We start from the raw sequence: 18,260 nt of genomic DNA on the forward strand, positions 1-18,260 counted from the left end.
GTTAGTCTTTTAGACGCCCAAAGATTAATTTAAATAAAAAAATTTGGGTTCCTCAAAACAAAACGCGAACATGTACTAATTAAAATAAAATTTAGATTAAAAAAAACAAAATACCGTTTTATTTTACTTTCCTGTGACCAAAACAAAAAAAGAAAAAGCTTTCTTTTGTTATTATGTCATTAAAAAAGACGAAACACGGTTAACCTCTTATCGCCCACTTTAATTTCTTGTTGTGTAAAAAATATACTTTTTTGAATTTTAGTCACATATGATCCTAGTATAATAATGAAATTAAAAAAAACACTTGTTTTATTTATTTATTTTTTTTTTGTCAATTTAGAGTTTGTTGCTTTCAGGCAACAACGGACGCATAAAGTACTAAAATAATTTTTTTTTAATCTGATATTATAGTGCTTTACACGAAAAATCCTGATTTTTCTCCTTTACATCTCTCTGATTTTATATTTTATTTAGAGAAACGCATTAAATATTTAGGATTCATGAAAAGTCTTAAAACAGTTGGATGTTGGCGTAAAACAGAGATGGACATCACACTTGGAGCACTTTACCTTAGGGAAACCATTACAACCAGGATATCTACATCTTCCTTTCTTATCTGTAAACTCTGGCCAATGTTTGTACCCATCATTTCGAATAAGTTTGTTCAGAATTGGTGCTGCAGGACCTCTTATTTTCTTTGCATTATAATTCAGATCAACTGATTTTGAAGGTCGTCCTTTTCTGATTGACCTTTTCCCTAGCATAATCAATAATTCAGCAATTGGCACTTTAAAAGATTTTAATGACATTAGTTTTTTTTAATTTTCTGAATCTTTTCTATACAAAATCCATGCTTGGACTCCTGAAACATCAAGAAAATGCCAGATTAGCCGACGATACCACTTTTTTGAACGAGCAGAAATACGATCCCAGCGAACATTGACAGACGGGTACCATATGGTTTTTAACTGGGCTTACGGGAACGGGATTTAGAAGGGTTTGTGTTCTGGTTTCCAGACGGGTCCCTTACGGTTGAAAAATTAAGCAAAAATAGTGATATGGGCCGCATGTGGTATTTATAAGGGCTAAGAAAACTGGGATTTTTACGGGTTTCCCATTAGGGACCCATCTGGTGAAAGTAATATGCGGAAAAATCTATGCAATCACACCATTATCGCCATTTGCAACTTACCTTGGGCAAAAAAGTTTTTACAATATAACGTATAAATTAAAGTTATAATTGTTTTCTCGTTTTATGCTTTTTATGAAACTCTATATAAAAAGTTGTTATAACTATTTTTATTTTTTATACATAAATTTTTCTCTTTTTCTTTCTTTAGTAAAAAGTTGAAAATTTTACAAAGTTTTACATGCAATTTGAACAATTAATACTTTAAAGAATTCATTAATATTTACGTTTATGAAAAGTAACGCCACAAGGAAATGCATATAATATTATAAAGTTGACGTGAGTGTTTTCATTATTGTCTTACTTCCTTGTGGCATATATTCTTAGAATCATGAATGGTTTTTGAAGACCATTGAACGTTTTTCTGTAAATCCAAAAGTGCAATTTAGTAATATTTTATTCCTATATAAAGGAGATTGCGGAGTATGGATTTTTTCTACTTTCGTTTACATTTTGTAGCAGAGTAACTAACTGTGTAATTTCTGTACTGTGTTACTGAGTAAGATGTTGTATGCAAATGTTGCATTCGATGAAGAAAACAATACCGATTACGTACCACTAATTTGGTTAGTGAATGCTATGAGTGAAAATGTGTTATCAAAAATTTCATCTAGAAAATCTACAGATTTTTATTGGCCTCGCTGGACAAATATGAAAAAAATAGACTTAGCTAAATCAATATGTCAAGAACCTGAGGTTGGATAGCTTAGGTTTTCAGGAAGAATTTTGTCAACTGCAGGTAGTTTATATAATATTGTCAAAGATAGTAAACTAATAATTTTGATAATTTTTTATAAATTTATTTAAGCATTTAATCATAATTATTGAAATTTGAAAATGAAATTTTGATACATCAATAATTATCATAAGTACTTTTTAAAATATAGACACAGAATCTGAAGCAAAAGAGAAATACAGATATGCAGAAGATACCTCAAATGTTGATGAAGTATATCAAAACCAAAAAAATAGGTATATAAAGTTATATAATTTTAATTTAACATACAAAAGGTGTTTATGTTAGTGTTACTCCGCTTATGTTTATGTAACTGGCTTAAAACTTGTACATTTATGAATCATTAAAATTTCAAAAAAAAAAGTAATACTTTTGATATTTTGCCAATCCTTTAGAGATAATCAAGAAAAGCCTTTTGAGAAAAGTGATTAAGATATTGTTTTAATATTTGTTTTAATAATTGTTATCTATTATAAGGTTAGGTTCCAATTAAATGTTTGTCATTTATAGATTGCATAAAAATTTTTATGTATATTATAGCTTCCATTGTCAAGGTTTTTCTGTAGGAGAAAATTTTAATTTTTTATAATATTTTATAGTATATATATATATATATATATATATATATATATATATATATATATATATATATATATATATATATATATATATATATATATATATATATATATATGAAATATCAAAGGGAATAGATAGATATCTAGACTTAGAAAATGTCAGAATTAAGCAAGCTCTACGTATGTATAGAGTGTTTAAGGGGAATCGAAAATCTGTCCGATTTAATAAAAGTCTGACTTATTAAGGATTCAACTTAAGGGTATATATATATATATATATATATATATATATATATATATATATATATATATATATATATATATATATATATATATATATATATATATATATATATATATATATATAATTTAGAGCCTTTAACATTACTTGCAGGTTCTTGTGCTAAAAGGGAATGTGGTGTGCATTGATATGAAACCAATTTACTTCATTAACCCCCTTGAATGTTTAAATTATTGTATCATATCCCCTAACTGCCTTCTTTTTTCTAGAGTTTGTAGATTGAGATAAGTTAGACAGGCTTTTATGTATATAAATAAATAAATAATAAATACATGGGTTTACCCACAGCTACTGTGTTTTGCCAGAAGTTGGCAAAACACTTGCTCAGCTGTACAACAAATTAAACAAAACTAGAAATTTTAATAATCAGGAGTTTTCTGGTGGAAGAGTTCTCCATTCACCATTAAATATGATTTTAGTTTTTCATTAAAAATAGTTGTGTTTTTTTTTATACTGATGGTATTTAGAAGTATATTCCAAAGTTTAAAACCATACTGGGATAATGCTTGATTGCTGAAATGATTATTGTATTTTGTTTCTTTTAGTTTTAGTGTTCTTTCTGACATAGAGTATTGAATTAAATTGCATAATGACGTTAGTGCTTCCTGTTTAATAGATTTCTGCATTATTAAAACGACCTTGAAATATATTGTTTCTCTAATTTTTAGCCAATTCAAGTTGTTATATTCTTTGTTATTTACTTGAGTTTCTATTCTGGTGTTAAATTTTGCTGCACAATTCTGAGCAGTCTTGCTGCACAATTCTGAACAGACTGCAGTTTTTTTAATAGTGCCTTATCAATTCCAAAGTAGAGGGAGTTCACAATAATATAGTTGCGAAAATAATAATGAACATACTATGGTGCACAGATCTTTATGGGATAAGAATTGTTTTATTTTTGGTATTTTTCTTATTATATTGTAACAGCTTTTAACAGTCTTATTTATTTGTGTTTTTAAAGATAATTGATTGTTGAGTATCACATCTAGACTTTTTGCAGAATCAACAAATCAAATGCATTCCTTGTTAACAAAAGTACCCTTCATAATAATATCTTTTTGAATGTTAGGTGGTGCCATAATTAATATTTTTGTTTTTGATTGGTTTATGAATGATTCACACATCCATTTAGAAACGTATTCAAGACATTTTGGTATATCCAAAACTAGATATTAAAGAGATTTGGACCCAGGACTGTACCTTGGGGTGCTCCATATTTTACATTTTGGTTAGATGAACATGAATTACCAATTTTAACTTTTTGGGTACGGTTAACTAAAAAAGTTCAAATATATCATTGGTTAGTTTAAGTAAAAGTGTTTCAGTTGAATGATGTTGTTTGTAGATAAGTGTTTTTACTAATTTATAAATATATATATGGGCCATGGCATGACATTTTAGTGGGGGACCGAAGCACCAAAAAAACCTAAAATACTTTTTAAGTTCTTAGTGAGAAAAAATATTATATGAGGTCCTTTTGGAAAAATCAAGGGGGTCTTTGTCCCCACCCACCCCCACCCCCCGTCGATGTGGTTATTGTATATATATAGTGTATGTGTGTGTATATATATATATATATATATATATATATATATATATATATATATATATATATATATATATATATATGTTTATTTATTTAAAAATGTATACAATATCAATATAAAATTATAATTTATTTATCAGTAACTAAAGGAATGTTATACATTTACTATCACAACAATTTTTTATCTGAAGAGTGTTGAGTAGAGAGTTTTATAATATATTAAATGAATAAAACCAGGTGTGTTACCTATAAAATTTTAGACTAACAGTTAAATTTTATTTTTTACAGCTTATATTGAAACAAGAAAAAGCTTCGAAACGAGAATAAAACGATGGAAAAGCTTCCAATTCGCGAAACAACCGTGAAATCAGATGATACGCGGATTAAAGAATGGTTAAAAATTCTCTCAATTTTGACATTGTAATTTTAATTGTTATTTTGTTTGAAACAAACAGTCAAATCATATACAGTTTTATTTTATCTGTAAATTATAAACGTAGATTTTCAAGATTTGCAATTGGCAAACTTTGTGGGAACTATACGGGTAACCCAGCGGGCATACCCATATGGGCCCCAGAGGAAAACCGCGGCCAAGATCCGGCGGGTTCCTGATGGGTTTCCCATATGGGTTCTAGTTGCAAACCCAAATGGGTCCCTTATGGTTTTAAAGTACGGGATTTGACTGGGAGCCATAGGGGAAACCCAGCGGGCATACCCATATGGGCCCCATATGGAAACCGCGGCCAAGATCCGGCGGGATACCGTTGGTCTTCCCATACGGGACCCAGTTGCAGACCCGTATGGGCCCCGTACGGTACCCGTCTGTCAATGTTGGCTGGGATAGTAGCTCAATAGTCCATCTAAAAGATCAACGTCTCCCATGCGTTTGTTATAGGTGACGATAGCAGAGGAACAATCAACTAAAATCTCTTTTTTTTTCTTTTTTATCCCATCTTTTTACTTGAAGTCAACAAAACGCGTTTTCAAACAAAACTTTGCGGTTTCACTTTTTAAGCGGATATGCGCAATGTTGCTTTAAAGCAACGAAGGTTTAAATTATATTTAAAAACTCGTTTGATGAAAAATTAATGTGAAAAATATATAAAACCACATTAAATATGTTATTAAACAAATTAGTCATTTTTTGAACTGCAAAAAGACAATATATTTCTGAAAAACAAAGATTAAAAACTGACCTTATTTACAAACACGCAAAAATTGTATCTTTTAAAATCGAAAAGCTTATAAACCTGAGAATTCAATGTATAACCTTTTAATGTCTGTTTATTTTGATTGGTTAAATATTGAACTAAAGTTTTCAGCATTCTTTTTATTATAAAATATCATTTTAATTAAACTTTTAAACCATTTTTTGGTATGTTGACTACAGGCAACTCGGGGCTATAAGAGGTTAAGTGGTTTTCCATTTTCAGATTTGTGGTTTTTAAAACTAATACAGTTAATGAACCTAATATTTTCAGGGGTTGCTTTCTGCTACTTTTAAATTTACCTCAAACTCGAACAGTCGTTTCATTTCAGCTTTAAGATATTCTTGTTCATTTCTGATCAAATCTTTCGTTTCCTTCGTGATGGTTAGTTTAAGTGGAAAAAGTCTTTGCTCGTTAACTTGGGCCTTGTTAATATCTTCATTCTGTATAATGGATGAATTTCTTATAATTTGATACTGTTCATTGGAAAGATTACACTAAATTTAAAGCTAAAGGCATTTTCAATCATATTTTTATTGGAAAACTAACCTCTATGCTTTTAACTTTGCCAGGATTAGTGGCATTTTTCATGACAACAAAAAAAATCTTATTTGATTTCCCGAGCCTTTTCTTATTAAAGCTCATTCCTATGCTTTAGCAGGATTTCGTTTAGCCGAATTTGGCAATATTAAACAAGATAATATTTCATTTTTAAATGAGTAAACTACTTGCTGAATTGGTTTAAATTCAATTGATTTTTTACTACCTTAGAACTTTTACTTCTCTCACAAATCTTTCTAGCCCTTGTTCTTTCTACCTGGACCTGCTACAACGTCTATTCTGTTACCTGTTATTTCTTTATCCAACCAGGTTCGCTCAAGCTCCAGAAGTCTTTAGAAGATTCTTGAATGTTTCAGCAATTTAGATTTGAATTTACATTTAAACATTGATAGAGTTTTCTTGAGATTTATCACTTCAGGTTCATCAAAATTTTCATGGTCCAGACCATCCGATCGACTAAACTCAAGTAGAAGAGCCTAAAGTAAATTATCATGATTAATTCCTAACTCTTTAATGATAGGAACTAGATGTATTTTTTCATGATGAGTATAAGCATAAAACTTTTATTCTTATATTAAATATTTATTTTGTATGAAAGTTTTATTTTTAAACGTTAAATTCAGGCAATAGACAGTCAAATTGTACAAACTTTAGTTTTTGAGGTTTGAAAATTAGCATGATTATTTTGAGTATGAGTTTCTGAATGTTGGCTTTATGAGTTTTGACAAATTACCTCTGCAGTTCTAATGTAGTGTGAAAATGTGTGAAAAATAATATGAAATTTTACAAATAACTTTTTTAAAAAGGTTGTATATTGAATCGGGGCAAGTTCGAGAAACTGATCGTTTTTTTCTGCTTTCATATACTTACCCTATCTATCGGAAAATATTTAAATTACCATGGAATCTTGTGGAATCTCTAAATTTTTCAACAAAGCTCATGCTTAAACAAATAAAAAAAAATAGTTTGGGACACATTTTTCAAGATCTTAGAAATGACAATCTAAAATCAAAATGCAATGTCAAAAATATTGTATATAGTTGCGAAATATCTTAAACATATAACTTCATGTTAAATTTTGAACTGTTTCTACCTTAAAAAATCAACCTTAAAAAAGTGACATTAAAGCGAGGAATTTGTGCGCGAGTTTTTCAATAAAAAATAAACAAAATAATAAGTCTCAGGAAAAAGTGCAGAAGTTGATGAACCCCAACAAAATTAACCAAAAAGGAATTATTTTTCATCTTCCACTGATATTGGTTATATTATAACTCAATTGATCAGTTCCTGGCAAAAGTTTTTTTGGGGGAGTTTTCTGCCAATATCTTTAGATTTGGACTTAATGTGCGGCGTCCTTCAAAAAACCCGTTAATACATTTGAAGAACTTCTTGGTCTGAATTGAAAAAAAACATCTTGATTGGACCTCAGCAGTGGAATAAAGTGCTGTGGAACGGTGAGAGCATATTATTATTGTTTGAAATCAATGGAGTAAAGTTCAACGTCCAGTAGGTTAAAGATTTGATCCAAAATATCAGCTTTCAATAATAAAGCATGACAGAAGTAGTATCATGGTATGGGGATGCTTTAACTAAGACTGCATCGCTTCTCTTCAAAGATGCTATGCTGCTACTTGCAAAATATAAAATACTAGGAGAATGGATTTTTCAACAAGATAATTATCTAAAACACACAGCACGCTGCGACAAGGACTTTTTTTAGAGCAAAAAAGGCTAACCTTTAAATCGGGCGTCTTAAAGTCGAATTGAAAATTTGTGGGAACACTTAGATTGACAAACTAAAAGCCAAAAGTCCTAAGTTATCACTAAACATACCATAACGGGTCAGATGACCCATTTTGAACTTTTGCATTGAAAATGCACGGATTATCTTATTGCTTTGCACGTTTGACTCTATGACCTTTTCTATCAAATTAATCTACAGTTATTACACTGTACAAGTTCTTAGAAGATATAAATATTATTGGTGAAGAGTTTTCGGAAATTGCTGAAGATGAATTTTATTGGTTTCAAATGAAAATGAGTTTGAAGCTACAGATATTGACGATGAAGAGGAAAATATTGGGAATATACGCTGTGAAAGAAGAAGAATAAGATTACTATCAACTTCTGAAGAAAGTGAAGAAGAAATAAATGAACAACATGTTGCGAATAATGGATCTGTTTGGGAAGAAATACAAGTAGGTGGCACACCTGGAAGACCAACATTTCATAACATTTTCGAGCAAGAAGTAGGCCCAACTGGATATGCAAAACGTCATATAATGAAAGCTAAAGTTAGTACTGCATTTTCATTAATAATTGACCACCGTATTATGAAACATATAAGAACATGCACAATAGAAGAAGTAAAGAGAGTGTTAGGATGTGATTGGAGTTTATATCAAGAAAAATTAAATGTATTTATTGCAATTTTATATGCCCAAGCTGTATATGGAGTAAATAATTTGAATATTTCTTTTTTGTCGTAATTATTCCGATGACAACTTTTTTCCCGCTATTATATCGGAATGATTACAGTACGGAACTGAAACGATACCGAGACCCTTAGAAACTACTGTTTGGAATACTTTTATTAAGAATATCCAAAACTGTTACAAACCGGGGGGGGGGGGGGGGAGGGCAAAATTACTATAGACGAACAGCTATTTCCGACAAAAGTAAGATGTAGATTTACGGAATATAAACAAACCGGATAAATTTGGAATCAAATTTTGGTTAGCATCGGACGCCGATAGCAAATACGTCATTTATACACTTCCATATCTAGGAAAAGATGAAAATAGGCCCTCTTCAGTACTCAAACTCTCTGAATATGCTGTACTCAAACTCATGGAGTCATTTACGGGTTGTGGAAGAACTGTGACCACAGACAACTTCTTCAAAAGCAAATCCCGAGCAGCACAACTCCGAGCAAAAAAAAACTACGTTGGAGCTATTCGGTCAAATAAAATGGAATTACCACTAATTGCGAAGCAAAAGAAAAATGATATGGAACAATTTTCATACTTTTTCTTAGTTCTAAACATAAAATTGTAACAGTAGAAAACAACGATAAACGTTATCCTTGATTAGCTGGCATAAATGCCTGGATTTAGCTGGCATAAATGCCTGGATTTTGTATAAGCAAACAATAGGAGAAAATATCTTGAGATTTTTTACTCAAGCAGTAGAACTTGACGCTGATTTTACTCAAGCAGTAGAACTTGACGTCGATTTTCGAGAAGCCCGTGAACAACCAAAAGAAAGAACAAAATACGAAAGGATCGTCGCCTAATTCTACTATAGATGCTTATCAACGTAAGAGGTGTCAACTAGGATACTGTAAAGAAAATAAAACCAACAAAATTTGCTTTGAATGTAAAAAATGTTTGCGGAAAATGTACAATGGACACACTTATACGTAAAAAACGCGATGAACAATAAATTAAAAATTCTTATTTTTTGCGTTTGTAATAGAAATGGTCTTGTAATAGCAATGGAATTTTGTATAATTATAATAAATTTAATTTTTATTTTTGTTTCCTTCTTAACATCCATATTTCATACATTCAAGCAGGAAACATAAAACCGGGTCATTTGATCCGCTATGGTAGAAATATCAAGTGTTGGTATGATTAGTGTTAATCCAAAAAGTTACGCAAACAATTATTAATTGAAAAAATTGATTTTTAACTTCTAACAAACAAATTTTATAGAAAAGTTTTAAACCATCTATTAGTTTGCGTAAGAATGTTATTTGAAAATAATTTTTTTTAAATGATGTAAATTTATTTTACTTTTTGAAACTAGTTATTCAGTAATAAAAAAGCCATAATTTAAACAAATAATGTTTAAAACTGATCAAGTAGTTAAAGAGTCTTTTACAATTTCAAATAATTTTAAATCGTCTATATAAAAATGTACGGTAGTGTAGTTATAACTATTTTTGGTACCAAAACGATCAGCTATAGAGTTTCCAGTCCATGTTTAGCTTCATGTACAAGAGTTACATTATGGTGATTTTCTTGAAGAGCCGAAATCCGATTAATACATATATATATATATATATATATATATATATATATATATATATATATATATATATATATATATATATATATATATATATATATATATATATATATATATATATATATATATATATATACATATACACACACACACTATTATTGCGCATAATTTTACTTTGAAAAAATAAAACCTCTCCAAAAAAACGTCAAACGCATTCGAAAATTTTTTTTTGTAGGAAAAGGATCATTAACCAAAACAAGAAGCATACTACAGTATAAAATCGGAGTGGCATAAGTGACAATATTAAATAAGTAATTTCGAAATAATAAAATCTGGTTTTTAAGGATTTTCTAAATGCAAAATCAAAGTCGAATTTCAATTTAAATGTGATGTTTAACTTGATGCCTAATCTTTAATTCTTTTAATGTAGCCATCCCAGTTAAAAGTCCCATTATATCTAAACAAAAATTGACAATAAAAACATGTGGCAAAGCTGTAATTAAATTAATATCATGTACAATTATAATTAATTAAAAATGTACTATAATTTATTGAATAGCACAATACAACTTATTAAACTTTTGTACCCGAAGTAATCTGTATAAAATGTGTCTACTCTGTAGAATTCATCGTATTTCTTCAGAAAGTTTTTCATTAAAGTCAACTTTCTTGCTCCCCACTTATCATACTGATCATGTAGCAGTCCTTGACCACTAATTAAAGGTGTATCAGGTGAGGTATCTTCTATTATAAAATAATCACCTTTACACATATATTTGTGGAAATGCTCCATAACACCAGTTACATCAACATGACAATCTTCAGATATCATCCATGGATGAGCGCATTTCTAAGAAAATGGTTTTCAAATTTTTCTTCATTATTCTATTAAATATTAGAGCAATAAAAAATTAGCAATAAAAATAAAAAAGCTGGGCGATGCAATACCCATTTCTTTATGCCGGTTTGAATTTTTTCAATAAAGCCGATCAAAAAGATAACTTAATAAAATACCTTTAAAAATTCTTCTGAAAAGATTTCGTTGATCTTTTTGACATCTGCTTTCTTTACGATAATGTTCTTGCAGGTCGCAACTTGAGGGTCTACAAGCTTTACGTTGATATCTATGGAGTAAATTTGTACAGGAAGATTATATATTTTCATCATATCTGCCATCCATAAGGCACATGCTCCAGTGTATGCACCAGTTTCAAATATTGTTTGGGGTTTTATTTCCCAAAGAAGTTGTTCATAAATAGTCATATCAAAAGTGTCTTTCATCATACTAATTCCTCGCCATCGGGTTGTGTATTTTCCTAAAAGAATTTTATAGAATATTGGATAAAAAGAGTTTTATAGAATATTGGATAAAAATCAAAATGACAAATTTTAGTAAAAGAGACTCCGATAATATTTTGTATAAGAGAAAATTGCCTTTTGGTAATATAAATATAATTATTTAGTCAGAATTATTTTAATTCTACAATTCTTGATCACAAAATAAAAGTAAAAACATACATATTTACATTGAACATGAAACATACAACTTGAAATCGCTTCAGACTTGAAAAAGGGATTTTCATACTTAAACGGTTTTTTGATATTTTTAAACATCCTTTATTCTTTATGACTATGAGTTAGATTTCATTTTTTAAATTTTTTGTATTTTGCAATTAACCATACTACTTCTATTATAATTTACAACTGAGTTTTTAACTCTGCTTTTTTAATTTGTTTTTTATATTGAGATTTAACTTTCCTCAAAGAAAGTTTCAAACAAAAAAGGTTTTTTGTGAATTTATTCATCCTATAAAAAATCTTTATAAAATGTAAAAAAATATAAAGATAGAGTTTACTGTGTTTTTAGATACCTTTAGATACTTTTTTGATAAGCTCAAGATCAAAAACACTTCTTTCTTCTCGTTCATTTATCGATATAAATCGATCAGGCCTCGACAATAAATGCGTGATCTCTTTACAGATACTGGTCTTGCATCTTAAATAATCTGTAACATCTGTAATAAAGCCTCTTTCCATATCTTCATCACTTGTAGAAGCCATTTGAAGTCTTTGAAAATTTTAATCAAAATGTAAAATAAGTTAAAATTTCTAAACCTCTATTTAAAGAATGAACCATCATTTGTTTAAAGTTTTCTTTATTTGAATACTGTAAACGATTATAAATATTTTTTTTCAAATCATATTTTTTGCAATTCGTTTTAACAGTTGTATTTTACTAAAATAATTATCTTATAAAAACATCAAGAAAACTTAGGTAGTGTTTCTAAACAAAAAATATTTTGGTTTTAATAAAGTTTTACAACTTTTGTTTCTTGTATGATAAAATTTAAGAATAAAATATGTTATTTGAGATACTTGATTCAAACATCTGTTTTATCCTTGTTTCAGTGCGGTAAACGCAGTTTTATAGACAGGTTTTTCCTTATGAACATAAATTAGTGCAAAAACTTTAAATTCAACAAATGTTCTGTAAAAAAAGAAAAAGTTTATGAATTTCATTATTGAGTTTCTTCTCTCTTAACTGAGTTTTAGAAATTTCTGTAAAAAATATTAAAAATTTTTTAATTATTTTTTTTTATAAATATCAAAAATAAAGAAAGATGTAAAAAATGCTTCTTGTTCTTTTTCCATTATAATACAATTTTAATTATCTTCAGATGACCTGTAAACTGGCTTTTAGAAACAAACTGGCTTTTAGAATATCGCCATATATTCATTAATGATTGAGAAATCTTGTTTATCATGAAATTCGATTTATTAGTAAATTCAGCTGAGAATTTATTTCTATACTTGACAAAAACCTCGATTTGAGTAAAGATTTAGGAAAAGAGTGACTAATGTCAACTCTAAAGGCTTTTAAGGACTTAAGTTTACTTGTTTTTTTGTAACATGTTTTTAGTTTACATGTTTCCAAAGTATATTTTAAGCATAAAACAAGGTCTTTTCAAGAAAAACTGATTTTAAAGAAGTTTATTTCATTTATAATGAGTTTATTATATATTTTTTTAGACCAGTGTTATCTGAAATTTCTTTCAAATTCGACCTACAGTCTTTTTTTTTTTTTTTTTTTTTTACTGACTTTTTATTTTGATTCTTAAATCGAATTATTGTTTAAAGCTGTTATTTGATGTTGATATGTTCTGTTTTGCGCATAAATACTAAAATCGCTCACAAATATGAGAAAATTTATGTAAAAAAAAAAAAATAATAAGTAGAAGAGAATACCGTCAGTTTACCCTTTAGAACTATTTCTTGGCTAATATATTAATAGACATGAAGCTAAGAAATGAGATCTCGGCAAAAAAAAAAAAAAAAAGAAAAAGAGATTTCCCATGCTCAGTTTTCACTCTGAGTCCCATGCTCAGTTTTCTCCTTTGAATTACTATGCAGTTAACAACAATCCAAATAGAAGTTTTTGATTTCTTAAGATTGTTATCAGTTCCTTATTACTAATACTTTACTAATATTACATTTCTGAAATATCAAAAAGGATCAGCGATAAATCGATTGCAGTTGTCGCTTCTATTCGAATTATCATAAATGGTATACTAAATTTTAATCAGCCCCTCTGCCACAGTACTTTTAGTTTAATTAAAAAAGTTTATCAGTTTTCTTAAACTTAACTTGCTTGAGGTTAATTAAAGAATTTAAAAAATCAACCGCTATAAGCATCAAAGCCAAAAAATCATACAAATTGTGCAACCTTTAATTGTACTCAAAATGACATAAATTTTCCTTTAAGTGTATATTATGTGGCATTTACTCGCAGGGTTCAAACTGATCAAACCCAGTGGGCAAAGCGACGTCGAAACAACGTCGGATCGACGTCGGAGCTGACGTCGGATCGATGTCGGATTTACGTTGGAAATGGAAAGGTTAGGCGACGTCGAAAAAAAGACATCGGGCGACGTCAGAATTCTGATGTTAAACCAACGTCGAGAGATGTTAAACCAACGTCGAGCGATGTTAAATCAACGTCGGAATGACGCCAGAATACTGACGTAAAGACGATGTCATTATGTGGTAGAGCGATGTTAAACCAACATAACAAATACAATTAAAAAAATAGCACATATTTTCTAGCGTAAAAGCATTACAAAAAACAACTTTCTATTTTGTATTAGTATCTTTCTGGAGACCCCCACCATCCCTGCCAACAACTTTGCTAGGAGCATACCGCAATATCTTTTGAACCTCCGCTTTAATATCGACTAACGTAACTTCGCTTTTTTTCTTCATGACACTATCTAAATAGAAGTTCACAGTATAAAGGCATAAATATATAAAGACGAACTTTAACTAACTTTGAATTTCAAATCACATAAGTAAAGTTATTTCGGTTAGAAAAACAAGCAACTAATGAAATCTAAAAATATAATTCATAAACTACCCAACAAGAACAGCTTAAACTGACTGAAAACGTTAAAAACTTTCTGAAAACTAGACCCATTTACCACCTTTAAAGGTAAATAAAACAGACCAATATTAAGTCTGTTTTGTTACTTCAGAGTTTCGTCAATGCTAAAATCAGCTAAATTGTTGTCAACTTTAGTGCGGTGGTAGAATAGTTGTCAACTTTAGTGCGGTAGTAGAATTGTAGAGCGCTCGCCTTGTATTCATGAGGTTTGTAGTTCAACACTTTTCCACGTCTCTGGAAGTACCGCGCTCAATTCGTTTCTCCGCGTAGAGGCCCTATTCATATTTCGAAGTGAAGAGTTGAGAGTTGAAAAAAATGTCACAACTCTCATAAGTGGCCACACATCTCTCATGAGATGTTGTCACACACCTCTCACGAGATATTGTCACACATCTCTCATGAGATGTTGTCATTTCCCATTGACTATCAGGAAAAGTTTTCAATTCTATGCTTTAAAAAGGATTAAAATAATTTGCCGATCTTTAAAGTAAAATATGGTACATTAAACATTTTATTATAAAAGAAGAAAAAATTACCAATGATAAGCTCATAAACTTTTAACTTTTCAAAACTTAGTTTATCCTGAACATCTTTCTTATTTTTTTCGTTGCGGTTAGTCCCTTTCATGTTAAAACAAGCCATAACTTTGTGTGACATTAGACTATAAAAAGAAAGAAAAAATTTAAAAATAATGAAAGAAGAATAATTTTATGAACATATTTGCCATGTACACGCATCAAGTTTTATATATATATACATACATACATGTATCCCTTTAAAAATAAAAGTCCCCATAAAATCAGTAAGATACTTAAAAAACCCCTGTAATCAACAAAATTTCTGTTCCCTAATTATTATAGCCACTAAAACTGTTAACTCCGTAAAATTAGAAAAAATGAAATCAACAATTTTCTTTTATTGACTTTTATGGAGACTAAAAAGTTGATAAGTTATTTTAAAGTATATTTTTAATGTTTTGAAAAAAAATATTTTTTTTACTTTGCACCAGCAGATGCCATTTTTTCACAAAATTTGAAATTCTTAGTGGTTACTAAATATCTGGAGACATGAGTGTGCTACAGACAAGTATATGACATATTTGGTAATTGATCATGTAAATGTGATGTGTTAAAAAATTTCAGTTCCTATTTCTATTACATCAACTTGTGCCAAGTACTTTTTTAAATTAAGTCAAAAAAAAACCAAACTCAATTAATCCTTAAAAAATGCAGATTTTGGCGCAAAGTGTTGTGACTGCCACAGAGACCTAAAAAATTTTTTGCAAGCTCCTTAAGAAAATATAATACATTTAAAATATACATATTTGAGTTCTTTGTTGAAGAGGGAGCCTATTTCCCAATATGACATGTCCAGTTGGCTCGCCATAGCTGTATGGGGGATCAAGATTGCAGTCATTTTATTGGTTGTATCCATACTTATATCAGTTCTCATGGTTTACCCAATACCTTCTTTAATAACAGTAATGGTCTGTCCCTGATTTCTCAAATGAAGTGTGTATTCATTCTTTGAGTTATACTCTGAAGTTGATTCCGAAAACGAAAGATATTGTTTTTGGAACCAATATATTGATAAATAATTATTTTTAACTATCAAATATGCATGTCAGTGCACTTAGGTTTTCAAATAATTGATAACCAGTAAGATTTTCTTTTAAAATGTTGCCTACTGATGCAAGGGGAAAAATTTTTATTCAAAAACTCATAAATAGCCATTTTTTAAGTCTGCATAAAAGAAAATTGTGTAAAAAATTATGACCATGAACTACAACAGCATAGACATAAAATTTTATAAACTTGAAAGTTACTCTACTATTAATACATTTTGACAAATTTCTGTGCTTGTTATTATATTGCACATTTAATGTTTATTCAGTGCTACCAGTCCCCACAAAAGTATCATACCTTTCCAACATGTTCTTAACATTTTCTTTCAATGTAATCCCACCAACTCTTGAAAGACGAGCAACCTAAAAGGAAAGATACTATTGATATTATGTTTTACTTTTTACCTTATTGCTTGTTTTACTGTAAATAGTATAAAAACAGATATTTTTATTATACAATTTGTTATAACAAAATTAGATAATAAAAATTCTTACCCCCAACATCCATAGGGAAGTCTCTACGTCTAAATCGTACAGCATCTTTTCTTTGCATAGGGGTAGAGTTATTGACAATTGGCGATACTGCTACTGAACCAAATCTGGTGACATTTGAGACACTTGATGGTGGTGGTTTAACTGGGGTGGATTTCAAATGTTTGCTTGAATGAGATTCAGTAGTTTTGCTTGAGTTAGATTGTTGTGATATTCTGTTGAAAATGTTGCACATTAAAACTTGATTGCTTGTTGGAACGCTGTGATGAGCTCTGATGAAGCCGATGTTTGGTTGGAGGTATATTTAATGGATTCTGAGTTGGAAAAGTAGGAAGTATATTTGGAAAAAATTTTTCTAAAAGTCAAAATGAAAAAAGTATTTTAGACACTAACAATAATTAGTGGAAAGAAGGTTAATTATTCTAAACTGATTAAAGCACAAAAAAGCCATTTAAAAATAGTAATTAACTAAACGATATGTTAATATACAACATACAAAGTACCATAAAATTGAGAGCATCTACAATATAACATGAACACATCACCTCAACCTTACCTTTATCAGAAATAATTTTTTCCATTGGTTCTGTTGGTTGTTCTTCAGTTGTTGTATAATCTGTACAGCCTTTACAGTCTTCTTTTGTACCTTAAAAAATAGCAATAGAAAATAGAGATTAAATTGTCTATAATTTACTAGATTCAAAAGTACCAAAAACAATCAAAATCACCCACATCACAAAATATGGAGCATAATACCAGTTTATTCCCATATATTGTGATATAGTTTTAATGTTTCACTTGAAAGTGAAATTTTATTGTTTTACTTGAAAGTGACTTGAAATCAAATTTGGTTATGAATTTCAATCTTTAAAAATATATGATTTTTCTTTATAAATATCTTATGTAAAAACAAATCATCTTATATCTTCCACCTATATTTTTTATGGCCATTCTCACTTTGACTTCTTGAATATAATACAAGTCTTTGATCACTGAAAAATAGATCAAGTGCTATAAAACATAACTCTTCACTCACAATGGCTTAGTTTCTCTGGTATAAGTACAACAAAAATACACAATAGCACTTGGTAAATAATGCCTACATACCACACATTTTGCATTTGATAAGTAAGAATTGTTTCCATCCAGGTTTGGGAGTTTCTAAATTTTCAAATGCGTGTTTTACATTTAGACCATTTGGCCAATACACCACTTTTCTTGTTGTATCAACCCAGCTTGATGGAATAACTCTTTCATAATCTTTATCTTTTTCAACCCAACAAGCTCTTGTTTTAGACTAAAATAAAATCACAAGAAAAGTAGACTCTATGACAAAATTATGACAAATTAAACATTTAAGACTAGTAAAAGTTTGATTTTCTCCTTGAAATCCCTACATATCTATGAGTACTACAGCCCTCTGAATTAATGGTGGCAAATAATAATGCTGTTGTAAGTCCCAATAACTGTTATGTATCAAGAGGGAATCACACATAAAACTTGTGTACATCCCTCTCAATAGATATCTGATATCTGACATAAAGATCATAAAAAC

The 18,260-nt window shown here is 29.3% G+C and overlaps 3 protein-coding genes and 1 pseudogene across 4 annotated transcripts; 2 read left to right on the plus strand and 2 right to left on the minus strand.

Annotated features, from left to right (window-relative positions):
• Positions 1-388: 388 nt before the first annotated feature.
• LOC149886114 (uncharacterized) lies at positions 389-4,909 on the plus strand (annotated as a pseudogene). Its single transcript, XR_016454089.1, has 4 exons — positions 389-1,928; positions 2,077-2,161; positions 2,321-2,349; positions 4,639-4,909. The product of XR_016454089.1 is annotated as an uncharacterized LOC149886114 (transcript).
• Positions 4,910-7,994: 3,085 nt separating this feature from the next.
• On the plus strand, positions 7,995-8,608 carry LOC149886115 (uncharacterized). Its single transcript, XM_090094326.1, has 2 exons — positions 7,995-8,022; positions 8,169-8,608. Exons 1-2 carry the CDS (start codon positions 7,995-7,997, stop codon positions 8,606-8,608), a joined length of 468 nt encoding a protein of 155 aa, XP_089950452.1.
• Positions 8,609-10,279: 1,671 nt separating this feature from the next.
• LOC145184434 (uncharacterized) lies at positions 10,280-12,421 on the minus strand. The gene is made up of 4 exons (XM_080060104.2): positions 12,023-12,421; positions 11,166-11,467; positions 10,739-11,001; positions 10,280-10,608 (listed from the first exon to the last, which is right to left on the minus strand). The coding sequence occupies exons 1-4, from the start codon at positions 12,210-12,212 to the stop codon at positions 10,557-10,559; spliced, it is 807 nt and encodes a 268-aa protein (XP_079916230.2). The 5' UTR covers positions 12,213-12,421; the 3' UTR covers positions 10,280-10,556.
• A 1,808-nt stretch (positions 12,422-14,229) lies between these two features.
• Positions 14,230-18,215, minus strand: LOC145194562 (uncharacterized). Its single transcript, XM_090094327.1, has 7 exons — positions 18,120-18,215; positions 17,813-18,002; positions 17,262-17,351; positions 16,906-17,060; positions 16,512-16,576; positions 15,126-15,250; positions 14,230-14,419 (listed from the first exon to the last, which is right to left on the minus strand). Exons 1-7 carry the CDS (start codon positions 18,213-18,215, stop codon positions 14,283-14,285), a joined length of 858 nt encoding a protein of 285 aa, XP_089950453.1. The 3' UTR covers positions 14,230-14,282.
• Positions 18,216-18,260: the final 45 nt, after the last annotated feature.

The sequence above is a fragment of the Hydra viridissima genome, unplaced genomic scaffold (genome assembly GCF_058129835.1).
Source record: "Hydra viridissima isolate aposymbiotic clone 2 unplaced genomic scaffold, HvirCarnegie_v1 scaffold_7, whole genome shotgun sequence".
NCBI classification, from domain to species: domain Eukaryota; kingdom Metazoa; phylum Cnidaria; class Hydrozoa; order Anthoathecata; family Hydridae; genus Hydra; species Hydra viridissima.

What these genes read in the sequence shown, in the direction of transcription:
- LOC149886115 (XM_090094326.1), top strand. Translation starts at nt 7,995, where the DNA reads ATGCACGGATTATCTTATTGCTTTGCAC. An exon ending in ATTATCTTATTGCTTTGCAC is followed by an intron (nt 8,023 to 8,168) that starts GTTTGACTCTAT and finishes ATGAGTTTGAAG; the next exon opens with CTACAGATATTGACGATGAA.
- LOC145184434 (XM_080060104.2), bottom strand. Translation starts at nt 12,212, where the DNA reads ATGGCTTCTACAAGTGATGAAGATATGGAAAGAGGCTTTATTACAGAT. An exon ending in TTTCAGAAGAATTTTTAAAG is followed by an intron (nt 11,002 to 11,165) that starts GTATTTTATTAA and finishes CCATTTTCTTAG; the next exon opens with AAATGCGCTCATCCATGGAT. An exon ending in TTTTATACAGATTACTTCGG is followed by an intron (nt 10,609 to 10,738) that starts GTACAAAAGTTT and finishes ATTTTTGTTTAG; the next exon opens with ATATAATGGGACTTTTAACT.
- LOC145194562 (XM_090094327.1), bottom strand. Translation starts at nt 18,215, where the DNA reads ATGTACACAAGTTTTATGTGTGATTCCCTCTTGATACATAACAGTTAT. An exon ending in TATCAAATGCAAAATGTGTG is followed by an intron (nt 17,352 to 17,812) that starts GTATGTAGGCAT and finishes CTATTTTTTAAG; the next exon opens with GTACAAAAGAAGACTGTAAA. An exon ending in AAAAATTATTTCTGATAAAG is followed by an intron (nt 17,061 to 17,261) that starts GTAAGGTTGAGG and finishes TTTGACTTTTAG; the next exon opens with AAAAATTTTTTCCAAATATA.